The sequence below is a fragment of the Aptenodytes patagonicus genome, chromosome 5, assembly GCF_965638725.1.
Source record: "Aptenodytes patagonicus chromosome 5, bAptPat1.pri.cur, whole genome shotgun sequence".
In the NCBI taxonomy this organism is placed as follows: Eukaryota; Metazoa; Chordata; class Aves; order Sphenisciformes; family Spheniscidae; genus Aptenodytes; species Aptenodytes patagonicus.
The window spans coordinates 22,374,014-22,393,188 of record NC_134953.1 but is presented as its reverse complement, the minus strand read 5'-3'; the positions used below and the strand labels follow the sequence as shown (position 1 = coordinate 22,393,188).

At 37.7% G+C, this 19,175-nt stretch overlaps 1 protein-coding gene across 6 annotated transcripts in view; it reads left to right on the top strand.

The window, feature by feature from the left end:
- GPAM (glycerol-3-phosphate acyltransferase, mitochondrial) overlaps positions 1-18,844 on the top strand; it is a 33,451-nt gene extending 14,607 nt beyond the window's left edge. For 4 of the 6 annotated variants that reach the window (XM_076339004.1, XM_076339005.1, XM_076339006.1 and 1 more), the window contains 13 exons: positions 739-838; positions 1,567-1,779; positions 2,163-2,276; positions 4,291-4,376; positions 5,381-5,496; positions 6,236-6,306; positions 7,435-7,699; positions 8,206-8,348; positions 9,927-10,004; positions 13,014-13,154; positions 13,911-14,100; positions 14,210-14,268; positions 15,465-18,844. In XM_076339004.1, the coding sequence (XP_076195119.1) occupies positions 739-838; positions 1,567-1,779; positions 2,163-2,276; positions 4,291-4,376; positions 5,381-5,496; positions 6,236-6,306; positions 7,435-7,699; positions 8,206-8,348; positions 9,927-10,004; positions 13,014-13,154; positions 13,911-14,100; positions 14,210-14,268; positions 15,465-15,581 (1,693 nt within the window). In that variant the 3' untranslated portion in view covers positions 15,582-18,844. Of the gene's footprint in view, positions 1-738; positions 839-1,566; positions 1,780-2,162; positions 2,277-4,290; positions 4,377-5,380; positions 5,497-6,235; positions 6,307-7,434; positions 7,700-8,205; positions 8,349-9,926; positions 10,005-10,579; positions 10,638-13,013; positions 13,155-13,910; positions 14,101-14,209; positions 14,269-15,464 lie in introns of those variants that run through there. The other 2 variants (XM_076339007.1, XM_076339008.1) reach the window with 2 other exon arrangements.
- The last annotated feature ends 331 nt before the right edge of the window (positions 18,845-19,175 follow it).

Below are 19,175 nucleotides of genomic sequence, written 5' to 3'. Positions count from 1 at the left end.
CAGTATAAAGAAGTATAAAGAAAGAGAGACTAGCATAGTTAATCTAACATCCCTTTAGTTGCTGGGAACCCCAAGTTGCGCAGCATCCAGCGGGCCTCCGATGCATGCGCAGCATGCCATGTGGACCCTGCCCACAGAAAGGGTTACCCCATTTTGGTCATTCGAGCTAGTATAGGATTTTCTTACAAGAAGACAACTCTATCCATCATTTCTTCTGTCAAGCAGAAAGGATGTTCTCATGAGAACTTCTTGCTGCGCTGTTACATAAAGGCAAGGCCACGCAGGTGGCATAATTGCTGGTAGCAAGTGGGAGCTGCCTGCAGGCTGCTCTGTTAAAATTAGCTGGCTGAGCTGATTCTGCAGCCGAGGGGCATGTGCAGCACAACACGGGCACAAAGGCCATGCTGTATGTGCAGCACAGCACAGACTTGGGCCAGCTCAGGTTAACTGTTATGTGGGTCACCAGCATCTCAATGTACAATGGTCTCCCGGTCAGGGTCACTGCAGAGGGTAAGTGGTCTGTCAAGGGAGTGAAATGGAGCAAGACAGTGTAGAGAAGCCTATTTCTTAAGTTAAATAGAGTAATATTCGTGTTGTCCTATCATGTGCAAATAGTGTAATACACTTTAGGAATTTCAGTAGTTTCGGTTTCTGTTGTGTGCTAGGAATTTTGTACTGGATGTGTAGTAGTCTCCTGCAAACTAAAATCAATGAGTATAATTCTTCTTTATTATGTAGCACATTGATCCGCAAGCTAGGAGGATTTTTCATTCGACGGAAGTTAGATCAGAGCCCTGATGGTCGTAAGGACTTCCTCTACAGAGCTTTGCTCTACGTGGTACGTATTTCTTGTCTTTGTTTCTGTGGGTAGCATTTCAGTGGGGTGGCAAATGGGAAAGTGAGCTCCATCAGTCTGGGTATGTTTTTTACTGCCTTGAATTTGTCTTAGGCTTCATGCTGCAAAAAAAAAAAAGGATACATTTTTGTATGAAGTCTTGAATGTATAGAACAAAAGAGAATTGAATGCCCAGCACCTTTGAGGATGAGCAGATTTTCACCTTGCATAATCCTTATTAAAGAAAGTGGAATTAATACTCTCTGAATTAACGTTAAACTTAAGCCTTGTTTCTCTGACTTCTTTTGTACTGGGGCATATCTACGCTGATTCTGTTAACTTAATGAAAGTCTCTGTTTATGATGGGCTGATGTAATCCTTTGTGCCATTCAGTATAATAGCTGTATTTGCATCTTGGAAGATGGGATGTACTGAGGAACCAGAAGGAGAGAGGTATGCAAATTTGCTAGATCAACTGTTGCTAGAGATGCTGTTCTTGAACAAATGGCATTATACTGCTTGTATATTCATGCAAATTTAGCTGCAGTTTGGTCTGGGTTTGTGTCAAGCATTAATTTACTGCTTTTGGTTTTTTCACAAGTATTCATGCCAACCCATGATCTTCCAATGTTTTTAAAAGGAAATGGTTGCTGACAATATATTTCGAATGTGAATTTGCCAGTATAATTAGATACTTATTTTTTCCTCTTTTCCAAACTTTTTGTATTCAGCACATAGAAGAATTGTTGAGACAGCAGCAGTTTTTAGAAATATTCTTGGAAGGCACACGGTCTCGAAGTGGGAAGACATCTGGAGCTAGAGCAGGTCTTTTATCTGTGGTGGTGGATGCTCTCTTCTCAAATGCTACTCCTGATGTCCTAATTATACCTGTGGGAATCTCCTATGATCGCATAATTGAAGGTCACTATAACAGTGAACAGCTGGTAAGAGCAATTGGACACCTTGTTTTGCTTAGGGCACCTTCTGTTTATGTGCAAGAAAATGTGTTACATAGTTAAATGATGTGCTAGTAGCCACATGTACTTGGTGTTAGTGTTGAAGAGTGTAGAGCCATGAGTCACAAAACCTCTCTGATAGGGAGTGCTGAGGTATGGGTGACATACTTCTAAATGCAAATTCATGACCTAACAAATAATATGTTCAAGTGGATATCTAAGGAAAACAATAGTTCTCTAGATTTACTTGAAGTTATAAGGTCTGTCAAAAGATTTGGCCTTGTTTTGTCTGTTGCGTGCATTTTAATTTTAAACATAACCTTTTAATTGCAAATTGGAAAAAACCCAAAACAACCACCCATGTTTTCCAGGGCAAGCCTAAGAAGAATGAAAGCCTTTGGAGTATAGCTAGAGGAGTCTTCAGAATGCTGCGGAAGAATTATGGGTGTGTCAGAGTAGATTTTGCACAACCATTTTCCTTAAAAGTAAGTTTGATATTTTGAAGATCCTTTTGAAGGTTTGACATTTTTGATGTTTCAATAGTGGGACACATTTATTTTGATTTTTCTCTTTGTGGGTTATCATCACTAGCATTATCTGCTGAAGTCCATTCCAGTGGGACAAAAGTATCCCTGTTCTGCTGAAGGTGTGAGTCTTTGGACACGTTTGTGTTAAGCTGAAATGTCTCAGAGTGGATATAAAGGGTTGTGTTAGGTTTGAAATGGTGTAAGTATTCTCACTGGAGTTCTTTGTTTGTTTTGTTTTAACAAACAATCTTTAAAATGATCCTTGTACCATGTTTAAGTTGTAGAGACATTTGGAGTTGAAGGAAGCTGAATACTGTTCTCCAGTTTGAGTAATTGAATGGTTTACACTGTTGTTGAGGAAAGGCATTTATCTCACTGGGTTTTTAAAACTGCTAAGCAAATTAGTAGCTATAAAAGTTTCATGGATCATATATCATAAAAATCTGCATATTCTTTGAATGTCATAGTTTATTATTAGTTTACAATTATTACCTATACTGGTTCACCAAATACTGTTGTGTAGTTTCTCAGGGAATGGGGTGGTGCAGCACTAGCTGCCTTCACTTTTAAAATTTTCTCTGATCTCTGCAGAATCTCCTAGTACTATACTTAATTTATCTACATTTCACTAATCTGTGTTCTGCTACAGTATACCTTATTTTTAGTGTGACTTTAATAAGATTAACTACTGTAACAACAACCTACTAGAACATTATTCAAATTAATTAGGTGTTCTTCTTTCTGCCCTACTTCTCTCAGAAAAGCAGTAGGTTGGAGAGCTTTGGAGGGTTCAATTACCGCAGCATGAAATTATCGTGACCGTCTGCACTGCGTTATAATTAGCGTAGTAGGGAAAGAGATTAATTCGCTTCCAAAGGAGAAGGCTTGGGTCACTTCCAGGCTATTCTTGGTAGGGAGTCAACAATTGTTCTTGGATCAGTATAAGGAAAAGAAGGCTATCTACCCTCAATCTAGTGAAATCCTGATTACTCTATGCCTTCCTAGCAACCTCTGTCAGGTCTCATTTGTATGTGTATTCATTTTTGTACTCCAGAAAGGTAATAAATGACGTAAATTGTTTAAGTATGCCTTAACCAAGATTTGCAGAAGTGTAACTATTTTTAAATTGATGTAGTTATGTCACTGTAGGTTTTTCTAAAGGAGAGGAGCTTTGGGGGTTAATTTTGGGCATCTGCAGTTCTGTGAGCACAGGCTTAGAAGCAGAAGAGAGTGAGCTGGCTGTGAAAGTCTTAAGCAGCTTTCCTGGGAGGGAACTGTTTTCCTGACCAGCAGGTTAAGTGGCTCTTTAGTTTCCCACATCAGTCTTTATAGAAACTGAAAGAACACAGTGTCCTGAAAACAGAATAATGTAAATGCTATCCTGTAAGGAGAGGTGTCTGGCTTTTGAGAAATTTGGGATTCAGGAATTCCAAGCATGCAGTACCCTGCCTGCTTCCTGGGTGCTTTAGTTTGTGGCACTGAGGCAGTCTTGCAACTGGAGTTTCTACACCGGTGTTTACCTATGGAGAAGTTCCCTATCCTGGCGTTTGAGGAAAGCAGCAGCAAGAATAATTACAGCTTCCGTGTTGGTTCTGAAAGGGTGTTAGACTTTGCTCTCATTCATGTTAATGAAGGCAGTTCTCGTTAATTTAATCATGGAGAAGCTAGTCTCAAAGGAGTTGTTCCCAGCAAGGTGCTGACAAGGGTTATGTATTTGGTTTGTTGCAGTGTTTTTTACGAAGTGTGGATTCCTTGCTGTGGAAAGTTTGCCTTTTCATAAAATAAAATCAAAAGTGAATAAAATGTTGCAAACTTTCAATTTCTGTGACCTTATTACTGCTCTTTTAGTGTGAGCTATTTTTAATCACAGTTGCATTTTTGAGTAATGGCCTTTTTCATATAATAATATTATCAGCTGAATACAAGAATAAGGTGGAAAAAGTACAAAAAAGATCAAATCTTCTCTTAACAGGAATATGTAAACAGCCAAAGCCAAAAACCTGTGCCTGCTCCTCTTTCTTTGGAACAAGCTTTGTTACCAGCTATACTTCCATCAAGGTAGAGATTTTTTTGGGTGTTCGGGAGAGGGAGAACAGGTTGGGGTTTTTTTGTTTGTTTGTCTTTTTAGTGTTCTGCATTACATTCCAAGCAGTGCTTGAACTCCTCAAGGGTAATCTGGTTGTGTATGGAAAAACTAAAAACTTACACAATTGTAACTGTGCAATTTATTATGAGAGTTGCATTCTTTCTGGGGAGCTCTGTTTAAATAAGCTTGAGGAGGCTTTTTTTTTCCTCCTTTTAATTTTAGTGACCTCTGTTGGTTTAATTTTAAATTTCATGGAATAACTTAGGGAAAAAACCACACACTTAATGAAAAATGAAGGATTCATTTTTAAACCTCACAAACATTTCGGGTGGGTTTTGGTATAATTCCAAAGCAAATAGGACTTGTGAGTGAGTACCCCTTGCTCAAGGTGACGACTGTCACTCAGAAATGCAAAACTGTGCTCAAGGGCTAGATCTGCGTTTGTTACACATACGTACATTTTAGTTGAAGTCTTAGCTTGACTTGTACAAACCTGTGTGGTCCTAGTAGAGACAAAGTCAGTCATTTGTCTTTAGAAAGTTGTAGGTCCATACAAAAGACCATTTCTAGTTTGTAGAGAGGCTGGACTGGAAAATGCTTTTTAGGCAGATTTGCTTAAGCTACTGTTGTCCATATTCACTGAAGGGAAAAGAGCTGTGGGGTGCAAATGATGTAATGGCAAAATCAGGAATAGCCATAGGACAAGGTAAACGTTCTGTATTGCAATTTTTCTTTTGGTAGTCTTATCTTGGATTGTTGTTTAGTGTGAAGAAATAATCTGGAAAAGTTAGTAGATATTAAAATTTTTGTGGAGCTTGTCACACATAACATTTTTGTGCCCTTACCAGACTGCGTAGTGTTTTTTTGCACTGTGGTTCAGTTAGTGTATATAAAAAAAACCCCAACTCAGTCTAGGTTATTTTACATTTTGATCAGAATCTAAATGTCATAATGTGAATTTTTATTCTGTATTCAGAGCTAATGATACTGTAGATGAAGGTACAGAGGCCTCACTGCCCAACTCCAGGGATATCACCAGTGAACCTTTCAGAAGAGAGCTGATATCCAACTTGGCTGAGCATATTTTGTTCAGTAAGTGTTACAGTATCACTATCAGCTACCTGTTTTGTTTTGCTGATTGCATGAACTAACTTGCTGTTTGGTAATGTCATACTTCCCAATTCCCTCCATTCAGGTGATCGTTTCGTGACTTCATATGCTCTCTTGACAATTCTCCACCCTTTGCCTTCCTCCCTCCTTCCCTCCCTCCCTCCTCTTCAAAGTTTAATAAACTCTCTTTCTGATTAAGTACAAGCTTACAGCTTATTCTGTTTGTTTTGGTAACTTTTGTATTCCTTGGACTACAGTATACTGAACTTGCTGTACTCTGAAGTGTTTGATTGTCATATTGATACACTGATTTCTTACCACTTCATGTAAGAAGTTATTGCAGTGTCTTAATGGCATTATTTAAAATAGTACTCATGTGAACTCATCTAGCTGCATGGACCGGTGTCGCCAGGTTTTATAGGTTATGTGGTGTATGCTTCAGTCAGTAGATCTGTGATTTGTGGTATAAGAGATGCATACAAAACGGTACTTAGCTTAGTAGATATTTAAGCTTTACTCAGCCTTTTTCGTTCAAGTTACTTTAACTTGATTACTTGAATATTGTTACTGTATAGACATAATACATTTTGTATTTCATGCAGAAGGTTCTGTGCCAGTATCACTATTTTTTTTTTTTTTTTTTTTTAAATGGGTACTCTTTCACTTGTAATGATGTTCTGAACTTCTCAGGTGCTTAACGAGTTTATCTTGTTTACTCTAGCTGCTAACAAGTCCTGTGCTGTGATGTCTACCCACATTGTTGCCTGTTTGCTGCTGTACAGACACAGGCAGGTAAGGCTTCCATGCTGCTTAAATTGCCAAACATTACTTTGGCCTTGTTAATTAAAAAAATAGTATGCATTTTACTATTGTATGATACTAATAAAAGAAGAAAGATGCATTTAAATTAAAGTGGATTTCAGGTAGTCTGAGTGCTAATATTCTAGTTAGTAGTGGATGCTTGAAGATAAGCCATTATTGATGGAATGATAATAAATACTTATGTGGAAATAGATTTTTGTAATTCAAAATGTAGTTACGCTTTTTTAAAAGAATACGTTGTTTTGGTTCATTGTATTAAGATTGTTTTATAGATCTTAAACACATTCACTATTGAATATGCTAGCAACTCTTCTGTTCATTTTCAAATGAGTTTTGCTGTTCCTTAGTACTAGAATATTATACCACGATGGCAAAATGATACTAATGTTTAACTGAAGTCTTGTGCATGGGGCATGGAAGAAATTATTTTTCTCCTGCAAGTGTGTCTAGCATTTTTTCTGAAATTCCTTCTGCCTCTAATCTGAAACTTTTATTGCACGTAAATCGAGAACAAATTGAAAAATATTGGTGAGATATGTAATCTTCCTAGTCGAGAACAGTATCACTATTCCTGTCAGTCCAGTCTTTCCAATTTCCTAGAATAATGGGATCAAAGAAGCATTTTACAATGTGATCTGAAGCCATCTTGACAAAAAACAAGGGAAGGAAGTGCTTGAGGAAGAGCTTTTCCTCATGTCCCTAAACAATTGAAGAGAAGTTCTGCTAATTACAGTATTCCCAGATAACTGAGCATTCGTTTTATAGTATAGGTAATGGAAATACGATATCTCTAACATGTTCCTAAAGAACAACTGAGGTCTTTGCAGGTTGTGAAATAAACCAAGAAGCAAACAAAAAACTTGGATTCTCAAATAGCTGCATGGCTTTAAAATATAATTGCATAGAATTCAAAAACCTGTGGACTATTTTAGCAATATCTCTGTGAAAACAAGGTTTTCTAATACTACTGTTGTGCTTTGGATTTTTGAAAATTAATGGCTTGTTTATGTGTTTGCTATATACATGGTTATGTGGTTTACAGATAAACTCCTGTGTAAAAAAAATTGTTTCACCTTGTGATTTTGATTTTGTTTCTAGGGAACTGATCTTTCTAGGCTGGTGGAAGATTTCTTTTCCATGAAGGAGGAGGTCTTAGCCCGTGACTTTGACTTGGGCTTTTCAGGGAACTCGGATGATGTTGTCATGCATGCCATCCACTTGTTGGGGAACTGTGTAAATATCACAAACACTAGCCGAAACAATGAGTTCTTCATCACTCCCAGCACAACGATACCTGCTGTCTTTGAACTCAACTTCTACAGCAATGGAGTACTTCATGTATTTATTAGAGAGGCCATTATTGGTATGTGGGGTTTACCAAGGAGAGACTTTCTTGTGACTCATGAAGTCAAAGTACCTGCAACAATCTCCTCCACCCCCCATTTTTCATGTAATTTACTTACATACATTTCTTCCCTCCCTGCTTCAGCCTATGTTTACTCTAACAAAAACAATTTTAAAGTAAACTTGGTTTTGGTGTATAGAATGTTTCACTCATTTTTCTCATCGTCCTTTATCTTTCTTGGAAGTATTCATGTATCGGTCACTGCCTTAGGTAAGGCCCTATCAGAGTTCTGAGCCAACATGGCAAAACTCGTGCTTTGGTCACTAATGTTTTCATGAGATTTTGTTTCAGTCAGACATTAATTGGACACAAATGGAATAGTGGTGAATTCTGTCTTTATTCTTCAATTGCATGTGTAATGTTTGCTTTTAGGCCTAGAAATAGACAAAGCAAAAGTTTTATGTTTCCTTTGCTATAAAGCTCTTTGGAAAAATGAACTTTGTTTATGTTTGTTTCTGCTCTAGCCTGCAGTCTTCATGCGGTTCAGAGTAGGAGGTACAGAAATGGTACCAATGGTGCTTCTCCCAGTTTGATTAGTCAAGAACACCTGGTCCGAAAAGCCGCCAGCTTGTGTTACTTGCTTTCTAATGAATTTACTGTATCTTTGGTAAGTAAGTAGTTGCATTAATTGTCCACACGTCAATTTTTTTTTCCTGCTTGTAACTGCCTTTGTTACCTTAAAGAGAATTTATGCTTTCTTCAAGTGTCACAGTTCTGATACGTTCCTTGCAAGTACAGTCAAATGAGTGTGGGTACGAAGAGGTTGAACATTGTTTGAAAAAGGAAGACAGTGTTGTTCCCATTTGCTTTAAGGAAATGTTTGAACGCTTGAATGAATGTAGTTCCATCAGAACAGTTCATCCAAAAGATGTTTGGCCCAAGATAACATGTGAATTAACTTGCCACATTCCTGTCACTACCTTGTTTCCTTGGCAAAGTGTGACAAAATCAGTCGATCCAGTTTAGAGGATACATACTAAGTGCACACCTGCTGCTCGTGCAAGTGCCAAGTGGGTGATGCTGGGGTGAGCCTGCAGCATTTCTGCTGTGCTGGCTTTAAGACTTTCCTGAGAAAGAAAAGCTGCTCACTCTATCTCTGCCAGCTTCCCACAACTTGATGTTGGGCTTCTTAATGCCTTCTACCAGATTTTGTGTCTCTTATGTCATTAGATCGTCACAACTACATCTGCATTCTGCCCAAACTATTTGTATTTGTTTAAGTAAAAAAATATTTAAGTCTTTGAGAGTACCCAACTCATGAGTTTGCATAGATGATTGAAATTACTCTGGGAACTAAGGCTCCAGATTCTAAAGATATTCTTAATTTGCATAGGAGTGCAATAGTCACAGTGTGCCACACCTAGTGGCAATTTTAAACATGGCCTGACTTGTTTTTTGTTTTGTTACAAAACACTGAAGAGAGCTGATGTTATCTCAGTTTTCAGACACTGTATACTTACACTCTGTATGCTTGCAATTTTAAGTGCTATTTTTTTTTTATGTATAGAAGTTACTTAGAATTCTAGAGATTCTTCAGTCCTTAAATTCGCACACATATTTCTGTCTCATGCCTTTTTAAATGAAGCATAAGTCAAATTTAGTATTTTTGTCTGGGCAGTAATGCAGCGCAGATGGTGGGGTTCTTTAGTAATCTTATCCTTCTGCTTTCAGAGTTAATAATTGATTTTTTTTTTTAAACTTAGAAAATATTTCCTACGTGATTATGAACAATGTAAAATAGGTTGGTTTTTTATTCGGTTTCAAAACACATAAGGGAATTTCTTAAAAGTGTGCTTTCCTTTAAATTCCAAATAAATCACTGATATGAGTCTCAATGATTTTGGTTTTATGATGATTTTATTCCAGAATTGTTAATAAACTAAAATTTGGTTAGAGGTGATTAAAAGGGGAGAATATTTAATGTGGTTTTCTACCGGTGTAGTAATGCATTTCTTCCAAAAAACTTGGACAAATTTTAAATATCCTATTTCACTGTAATTTTTTTAATGTCTCCCAGGATAAACATGAGAGTGGTGCATTGGGATTATGCTGGTAAAAGTTTAATAACTTGCTTAAAAGGAATAATACTGCTGTATCTAAAACGTTCGTACTGCACAAGGAACTGGTGTTGCTATAATGGGTATAATGGATGTGATTTTTTCAGTGCATTTCTTTTGTTGTGCAGCCTTGCCAGGTGATATATCAAGTTTGCCATGAATCTGTGGAAAGGCTGATACAATACGGTATTCTTCTGGTGGCCGAGGTAAGGTGATAGAGATACTAAATGAGCTTTGTTTCTTGTACTTGACTTCAGCCATAGGTAGTTTGTGCTTCTTAGTTGTGAGTCTTGTTCTAAATATATGCTGTTACTGAAAGCTTGTAACAACTCAACAAGTCCAGGACTGGTACTACTTCGTTCTTACATTTATGAGCGTCAGACATTTGGGTATTGTCTTCCTGTGATGCTATGAATGACTCTGTGTGTCATTTCATTGTACCATTAAACCTACTAAGGAAGACACATATTTTATACTGTCTTGTAAAATGGGCACTTATTTTATTATTGGAGCCCTTTCAAATTGTAGCATAGCTACATGGATGTTTACTTTCTACTCTACAGGAGTCAGTAGTCCAGATCTTTTGTTATTCTTTGATTCCTTTGCTTCGATCTCAAAATTATTGTAAACCTCCTCTGCTAGCACAGTTTGCAGTTTCAGGGATGTACTGGAGTCGCTGTGTGGTGCAATCTGCCAGAGGCACACAGTGTAAAGAAAACCTGGGGACCAGGGGGCAGCTGACTCAGCATACCTTTGCTTCCCATACTTTTTTTGTGCACAGCAAACAAACCTTGGTGCCCAGGAGGAAGCAACAAAATTTGAAGAGCACATGGAAAAGAGTTATGTATTTGGCTGCTTTCTTCTTGCAGCTCTCCAGTTTCAAAAGAGGCTAGAGCTGCTTCTGGTGTATTTGTTAATGGCCACTGCTTCACTCTAATCTTGCTGCATACCTTTTGATACATGCTTCCATTTTTAATATATGTAACCATAGGTACTATTTACTTGATATACCTGGATATTAAACATTCTCCTCCTTTGGAGTTACTACTGCTTGCTTTTTATCTGAAGTACTGACATGTTGTCATGCATTAGACTGTAATCATTATTAGATAAATCCAAAAATGAATGCTAATCAGAGGATTAGGAAGAAACCTGCGTGTTCCATGCCTGAGGACAGATGAGGAAAATAGATGTGGACAGCAGCAGATACGCACCTCTGTCTACTCAAGCATGAAACCTGTCTTGAGGGTTCTTCTGTAACTTTCGGTTGCTAAGTCTGGTACTTTGCTGTTTATAGCTGGGATATAGATAGCTATTAGGCAGTATATAAATATTTGTCTGTGTTGTCTGATATACACCACCAGTGCAACATTTGGATGCTTAAAAAGGAGATGTATTCCATCAGTAAATTTCTTTAAACTTAGAAAACCTCTGTACCTGCTTACCTCTTTTAAAATACTAAGAATTTGCATAATGAGTGCAAACACTATAAGCAACGGTTGTTTCATGGCTTCGGAGAGGTTGAAAATGTTTGTGGGGTTTTTACAATCTCTTCTCTAAGAAAGGTAGCTACCTTCTGCCCCTTCTAATTATTTCAGTTTACTGCTGACATTAACACATTGATAAATTTCCCATTAACTTGAGTTTGATTGAGCCATGCTTTTTTAAAAATTCTTTTCCTGTTATTCTAGTGTCTACTTCAAAAACTAAGAAATATTCCTAACACACAGTGATCTCTGGTATTTTTTTAAACTTATTTTGTGGCCTTTGCTTCATTCAAAATAAAACATTTGATCGGAGTCTAAGATTGGAAGGATGTCATTCTTCATTTGCTGCAGAGGCCTTTTTCTTTGTCATGAATATTACGACAGTAATCACATCTATGAGATGTCTGTATGCATTTGGTTTTAATCTTGCCTGATTCTCATTTCTAAATGGAATAACTGTATGGGGGTCTTTCCTCAGTGACTTAGCACTGGTGACCTTTGAAAAATCTTTCTGTTCTACTACTTTGACCAAAACAAATAATGGCGAATGATTGACACTAAGGCTTCCCTTATTCTTTCGAGTGTGTGTTTACTATCTCTAAAACTCATTTCTGAAGACGCATTGTTGAAATTGAATGTTGCATCAGACATTGATCAGTCAGGTGGAATATTTCTGTTGCACCTTAGTTACTGTACACCTGAACTTCTGACATACTTGCGTTATTGCACAACAGAACGAAATCACTATTCAAGTACATCTAGTATGTATATATTTGTCACTTGTGCTTATTGTCTCTGGCAGATTACCCACTATGCCGTTGCAAAGGAACTTTACAATACTTTACAACTTTACAAAGCACTTATGGTTTTACTAAAATAAATGGTTTTACTGATGAAAAGGAAACAACAAACTCGTTTTCCCTCACAATATTCAAGTTAAGAAATTCCACCAATGGTATTCTTGCTGTCACGCACTCATCTCAAAAGCCTGAAGAAACATATACTTACCTAAGACACCTACCTGTTAATAAGCGTAAATCCATGTCTTGCTCCGAGGGTGGAATACTGTGGGGCATTTGTAGGCTAAACTTGGATGGTGCTTGTCAGGGTGATTAGCAGAAGGGAATTGCTGTGATGCAACAGGTGGAGGGGTCTTAATGTCTCAATGTAATCAAGGTTTAAATAATTTGGGGCCTTTGTGATTAAAACTGGCTCATTCTATTCCAACTGATATCTCACGTGGGGACAAATACAAGAACAGCATCATTAGAAGCAGTAAGTTACCACTTCCAAATAGCAACTTGTGGCATTCTGCGTTAATTGAGATTTTAGCTATTGTAATATAATAACACAGAGTTTACTACTCTGTCTTTAAGGGAACAGTAGTGTGGGGGTTAGCAAGATCCACATCCAGATAGCATCTCAACTTTTTATCCTAACACAACTGAAAACACTTTCTTGGCAACTGCCACTGCATGGCCTCTGGTAGGAAGATTGAGCAACCCTTGTAAAGATTTTCACTTTTATGTGACAGGCAAACTAAAGAAAAACAGTCTTTTTCACCAAATGTCTCTTCTCTCTGCGTATCTCAACCCTGTCTATAATTGGGTCTCACCTGCTTTCATTAAATATCGGACTGATTAAGTCAGATGAGATTATAAAATAAATCTATTGTTTGCCTGGATTTGGGTTTTTTACCTATTTACCACCTTATCTTTCAAATTTAAGCAGGATGATCAGGAGGATGTTAGCCCCAGTCTTACAGAGCAGCAGTGGGATAAAAAACTCCCTGAGCCATTATCTTGGAGAAGTGACGAGGAAGATGAAGACAGTGATTTTGGAGAAGAGCAGAGAGATTGCTACCTAAAGGTAATATTGTCCTAAGGCTAATAACATTGAAGCCTGTTGAAAGGGATACAAACTACTTCACTAGTTCAGGAGCGGTAATGATTTTTTTTTTTTCTGATTCACAGTATTGGTCTGTTGTATTTTGCTACAGTCAGTAAAACACCTTTCTCTCCTTCTCATGGGGAAAACAGCTGAAGAAACATCCAAATAATCTTATAGGGAGGTAGAAGGGCAATGGTTAGTGTCATGAAAACTGATAAAGGCTCAAGTATCTTAGCGTCTAAATGTCTTATTCTTTACTGACAGCACGCACTCTAAAAGTGGCACATCGTGCTGGTATTTATTTTTAGCCTAAGTTTAACTTCATAGATTGATCGTGTTGATTTTAGACATACTACCAGTTTTCTCACAGAGCTGATTCAACCACTCTTTAGGATATCTTGTTAACATTGGAAACTTATATCCATCTCTGTGAATGTATGGCAACACTTCTGTTGGCTGCAGAACAGTACGATGTCTTTAATTCTATCTTAGGAAAAGAGTTATTAGTATCCTGGAGGAGAAAAAAGTAGCATTGATCTGTGATGTGCAGCGCCTGTTTTGTCCCTCGTGGTAAACTGCTTTTTTGCTATGCTTTCATAATGTGCTGTGTTGTGCCCCCATACTCTTTTTTGTACTAAGAATTATTTGGGCTGCTGTTTTGGTGTGTACTGTGTTGCAGGTCATTTCTTGTTTCCGCTGGTCTCTGTCACTTAAGCTCTTGTTGCCCTTCCTTAGGTGAGCCAGGCTCAAGAGCACCAGCAATACATCACTTTCCTGCAGAGGTTGTTGGGACCTTTACTGGAGGCATACAGCTCTGCTGTTATCTTCGTGCACAATTTTAGTGGTCCTGTTTCAGAGTCTGAATACCTTCAAAAGTTACACAGGCACTTAATAAACAGGACAGAGAAGAATGTTGCTGTATATGGTATGTTAAACTGGTTTTGGAACTGGATTTGATTCATTCTGTTCCTCCTGGCACAAGGTAGCCCAAATTCAATTGCAATTTGTTTATCGCTGGGTTTTCTTTCTTGCAGCTGAGAGTGCTACCTACAGTCATGTGAAAAACGCAGTGAAAGTCTTTAAGGAAATTGGGGTAAGTGTTCGGTGATCAAATTTGGAGACTGCTAAGTTTCATTTTAGTAATGAGCTCAATTTTGACAATTCATGGAACCTGTTCAGTGTTAGTTTAAAATATGTGAATATATCTCTGCAAGTGTATTGTGGGTTTTGAGCATTTTGCTTTCCTTAAAGCTCAGGGCTGTAGGACAAGAGCACACATTGCAGAACAGGGCACTTCTTGCCCCTGAGAAAACCTGTCTAGATGAGGGCTAGGTGACTAGGCATTTTTATTCACAGCAAATGAAGTTTCTCTGCTCTACTCCATGGCCTTATTGGACATCAGTGACAATGTCGGAAGGCTGAGAGCATGCTCTGTGCTTAGTGTCAGCTAAATCTAAGTTTGAAGGACTACTTAAATCTTCAAAAAGTATTAGTTACTGAATTTTGGCTTAGCAGTGATTGATGCTCCAGCAGAACAATCCTTAGACCTCCAGTGTCCACCATGAGGATATGGATCTTCTTTAAAATAACAGATCAGTTTTGCACTTTACCACTATCATTTCGAATTTCAAATCACCTATCTAGATTTTGCAAATGAAGAGTTTCTTTCATCAGAACGATATGGCTTCCTGAATGCCAGATGGGATTTAGCATTATAATTTTGAAAGCATCAGCATTTAGGCAGAGTATTGCTAGATAAGGGTTTTGAAGTCTTTGTCCTTGAATTCTGCTACTTTAAATAATCTGACACTAGTTAGCCTATAGTAAAGGTATCTTCCTGTAGACTGTAAGAGCTGTGGAGAAAGCACGTATCAAATCCATCATTTAATTCTAGTTTGTTCTGCTGTTGGAAAAGTAGAACTAGATAGCATCTGCTGAGGATCTATTCAGAGCATAACATCTGAATTCTTGTTTTCAAAGTGCTTACACTTTCAATTCAGATGCCTTTTGAATGCGTGTTTTATGCTTCGCTGTTAGGAGCTGGCTGTTTATCATACACCGTGCTTATTTCTCAGTTTCTCTTCTTCCGTACCACTTGAAGGTCTTCAACATTGAGTGAATTCTAATGATATCTAAAGGCATTGCCATCTAAGCCCTCAAGAAAGGGGGGGGGGGGGGGAAGTCTTGTAAACAAGGGCAAATTTAGTATAGACCATAAACTTTTAATCACAAAAGAAAGGCGATTCTTTGAACGTGGTGATACTTATATATATTCATGCTGTGCTTTAGGTTTTCAATCAGACGAAACAAAGAAGAGACACCATTTTGGAACTAAGCACTACGTTCCTACCTCAGCGCAACAGGCAAAAACTACTGGAATTCATCATGAGCTTCATGGTATTATAGACCACATATAGCACCTTTGTCCAGGGACGTGAAGACAGGTTTTGAGACTGTGTCGAAGCCTGGGGACATTTGCTAATCTTTCAGAGTGTAAGGTGCCACTGTCTGAGTAAGGCCTTCTCTGACTTGAACTACTGGAAGACAAGTGCCTTCTTACGTATACATTTATGGGTTTCTTACAGTCCCAATCCTGTTGTAATACAGCGATACTCAGATGACACTTTGGATACAAGTAATTAAACTTCTTGCAAAAAATAAGATAAATGATTAGAATTAGATTTAAAACGAAGAGTGAAGTTTTATCAGTGTTATGTTTTAAATATACTTTCAAAGACTGTAACAGATGCACAAATATGCGTATTTGTGATCTGTAGCTAACCCTGAGATCTTGAGTTTAGTGGCAACACAGCTTATGGCATAAACAAGTAACTTTCATTCCAGTTCAGTTTTATTGTTTTCAATAAATGGTTTAAAAATTTTGCTTAGGCAGGATATATATTTCATGGATAAAGCCATAGTTTTTAATAAATGTTAACATAAATGCCAAAATTCTAATGAGAATAACAGTTACAGGCATCTGAGAATAATGATCATGTAGCAGATGATTGTGAGAAACATTGTTAGCAGGCACACCTTGCACTATTACAGCTGTGTAGTGCAGTGGTAAATTGCACTAATCACTGCTGTCATGAAGAATGTGAGAGTAGCATTCTTGTTTTTATTATGGCATCTGTCATTCAGCCAGATGAAAGTCAGGAGACAGTTGCCTGAATGTGAATATCTTGTAAAATCTTAGATTATTATTTAATTGAAAAAAGCTATCAAGTTTTTTTTTTTTAATTAATAGGATGTCAGATTTTTCTTTTTAAAGTGGAGTAAAGACTTGATTTGGTGAAATAATTTTTAATTTTGGCCCTAAAAATTTCAGCAATAACTTTTGCAATTCTTTGGAAATGAGTGTTCATATTGTATTCTGTTGCTGAGCAGATCAAAATTGGCATGAAATAGTAACCTCTAGAAACACAGAAATATCATAAACAATGTACTTTTGGCTCTGATCTAACTGACTTACAAAAAAAAAAATTCACAGACAAAACTGAATGATGAATAAATTCTGTCCTATGAAACAGGACTCTGGTCTTGCGATTTGATCCTTTTGCATGGAGGACTTGCACTGTAGATTTCGTCTTCTCTTCATGCGAGTGGAGATTAGATTGCAACCTGTGGTCCTGTATTTTAGTACAGCTGATCTCGCTGAAGCAATAACTTGGTGGTATGTGAAGCTGGTTTGCTTGTGAAATGTGTTTTTCCTCATTTAGATTGCCTTCTATATGAGGGAAATCAAACATTTCAATTACTGCAATGTTTCGCTTGATTCTCGCGTCCTGGCCTTGTGAGCAGAAAATCCCCGATCTTCATCATGCAGCCTCTGTCGCTTAACATAAATACGGAAAAGCATACTTGAATCCCAGCACTCGCACTGTTACGCCAGCACAAAACTGATGCACACAATTTGAGTTTGTGGCCAAGGAGCTTGCATTTGTACTGCACATTTGTCAACAAGAATATTTCTGTAAATTTTTTTATTAAATGCTATTAATATTTGAAACCTGCAGTTTATAGTTTATTAGCATTATACTGTTAGCACTGTGAGATGCATGTGTTTTGTCACTAAACCAGGTGCTCTACAACACTTTAAGAATTTCTGAACCAAAGCTACATTAATACGGATAGAAACTGACCCTAGAGTCACTTTCATTCTTATGTCCTTCTGCTGTCTCAGCAGGATAGTGACTACACCACGCATAATTTGTTTTGTGGAGTCTACTAGCTATTTAGAAAACAGTTTCATCTCATACTAGCTAATGTGCACTGTTCGTCAACCCGATGAATGCTCCATACAACAGTTGTTGCTGATGGCTTCCATTTAATGTCAAAAAAAGACTAGGTGCTTCTGAATAATGAGCTCTCATAGTTTACTGCATTTCGGTAAATCTGAAGTGTACTAACAGCAAAGATTGTACATCAAAAAGATTTTTAAAAATGAAGCAATATGAAGCAAACAAAACTTGAGACATTTTATTAAGAATGTTCTGCCAACTGATGTATTAGTTACCGTAAAACCCAGGAGTACTGTGGTCACTGGAGTGTTCTGGCTGGGTGTTGCAACTGTGATAACTTATGGCTTACATTTAAAAAAAGAAAATAAATTAAAAAAATAAATCTGGTTAATATAAATCAGTGAGTGGGTAGGGTAATAATGCATGTGAATACACATTTATGAATACATTTAGTATGCAGAGGGAGGGGGCACCTCTAAAACGGGTTTGGTTTTGTATGAAAAAAAAAACCCCTGCATGTGAAAAGTCAGTACTATGAATCATATGCCATTGGAAGCCTTTGCATTCTGCAGCGAGTGTGTAGGTATACATATATATGCAAGTGTGTATATTATGACACATGACAACTATGCTTTTCCCTGAAAATAAAGCACAGAATATAAAATTATCAGACTGTAACAGTCAAAAACTAAAACCAACACTTTTGCACTGTATTTACACCTTCAGTGTCTTCTGATTTTATTAACCTCTCATGTTTCCTTTAGTGATAGAATGCCAGATTGAGTTAATTTCGGTAAAGTTAATCAGTAAAGAAGAAAGGACTGGCCCTGAATTACCACAAATGGATTTTAAGACTCTCCTCTTACGAAGACTTGCACGAGTCTCATCATTCTTACGAGCATATTACTCAGGTGTGCAAGTCTTTTTGGGCCAGGATCTTTCATGGTATGAGGTTCTTAATCATTCCATATGCATCCTGTAGATCTTACATTTTTAGAGTGATGAAAATGTAGAATCCCACTTCCCATGCCGCCACAGCTACCCAGGCCCCCAGGGATCATAAACTTGTTAATATATTTACTTTCTACTCACACTGACATTGGAGGCATACCTGCCTTCTCTTTGACAGTATAGGGCTTTATTCACCTATCTTTAATTAGGAAGCGTGTACACACACTTGCGTTCAACTGACTGCCTGCTCCACAGAGAAGTATCAGAATCACCATGTAGAAGAGGGTTGAGCGGGGAGGTGATGTAAGATACTGTTGCTCTTGTCTTTCTGTGCTAATGAGCCTGATACTGCTTCCTTGAGAATGTTACCACATTTTACCTGTTATGTGTAACGCCATGTCTGTTGTAGAAGCACGGAGGTGTACTGGAGTCATTTTAATAAATTAAACTGTTTGCTAATATGACATTTAACAAGCTCTTCTCGTGTTTTTTTGTTGTTTTGTTTTTTAAATAACCTGCTAAGATAATTTATTCAATAACTTTGTCCCATGCTAGGTAGTTTCTGAAATTAAACCGTGAAAAGCTTCTGTTGTAGAAGTATCTCTACCAGTGTACATACTGGAGCAGAACCATTTAAAAAGCAGGTTGAGGTGACATCCTGACTCCTGAGTCACTGCCAGTTTTGTTGCAAAGTGGAGGTGCCATTTTGCTTCCCTGTTTCCCCATCTCTGCCAGGCCTTTGTACGTGGCTTCCTCTTTTAAAGTTCCTCTCGCCTTACGGGGCGGGGGGGGGTCATTCAGAAGT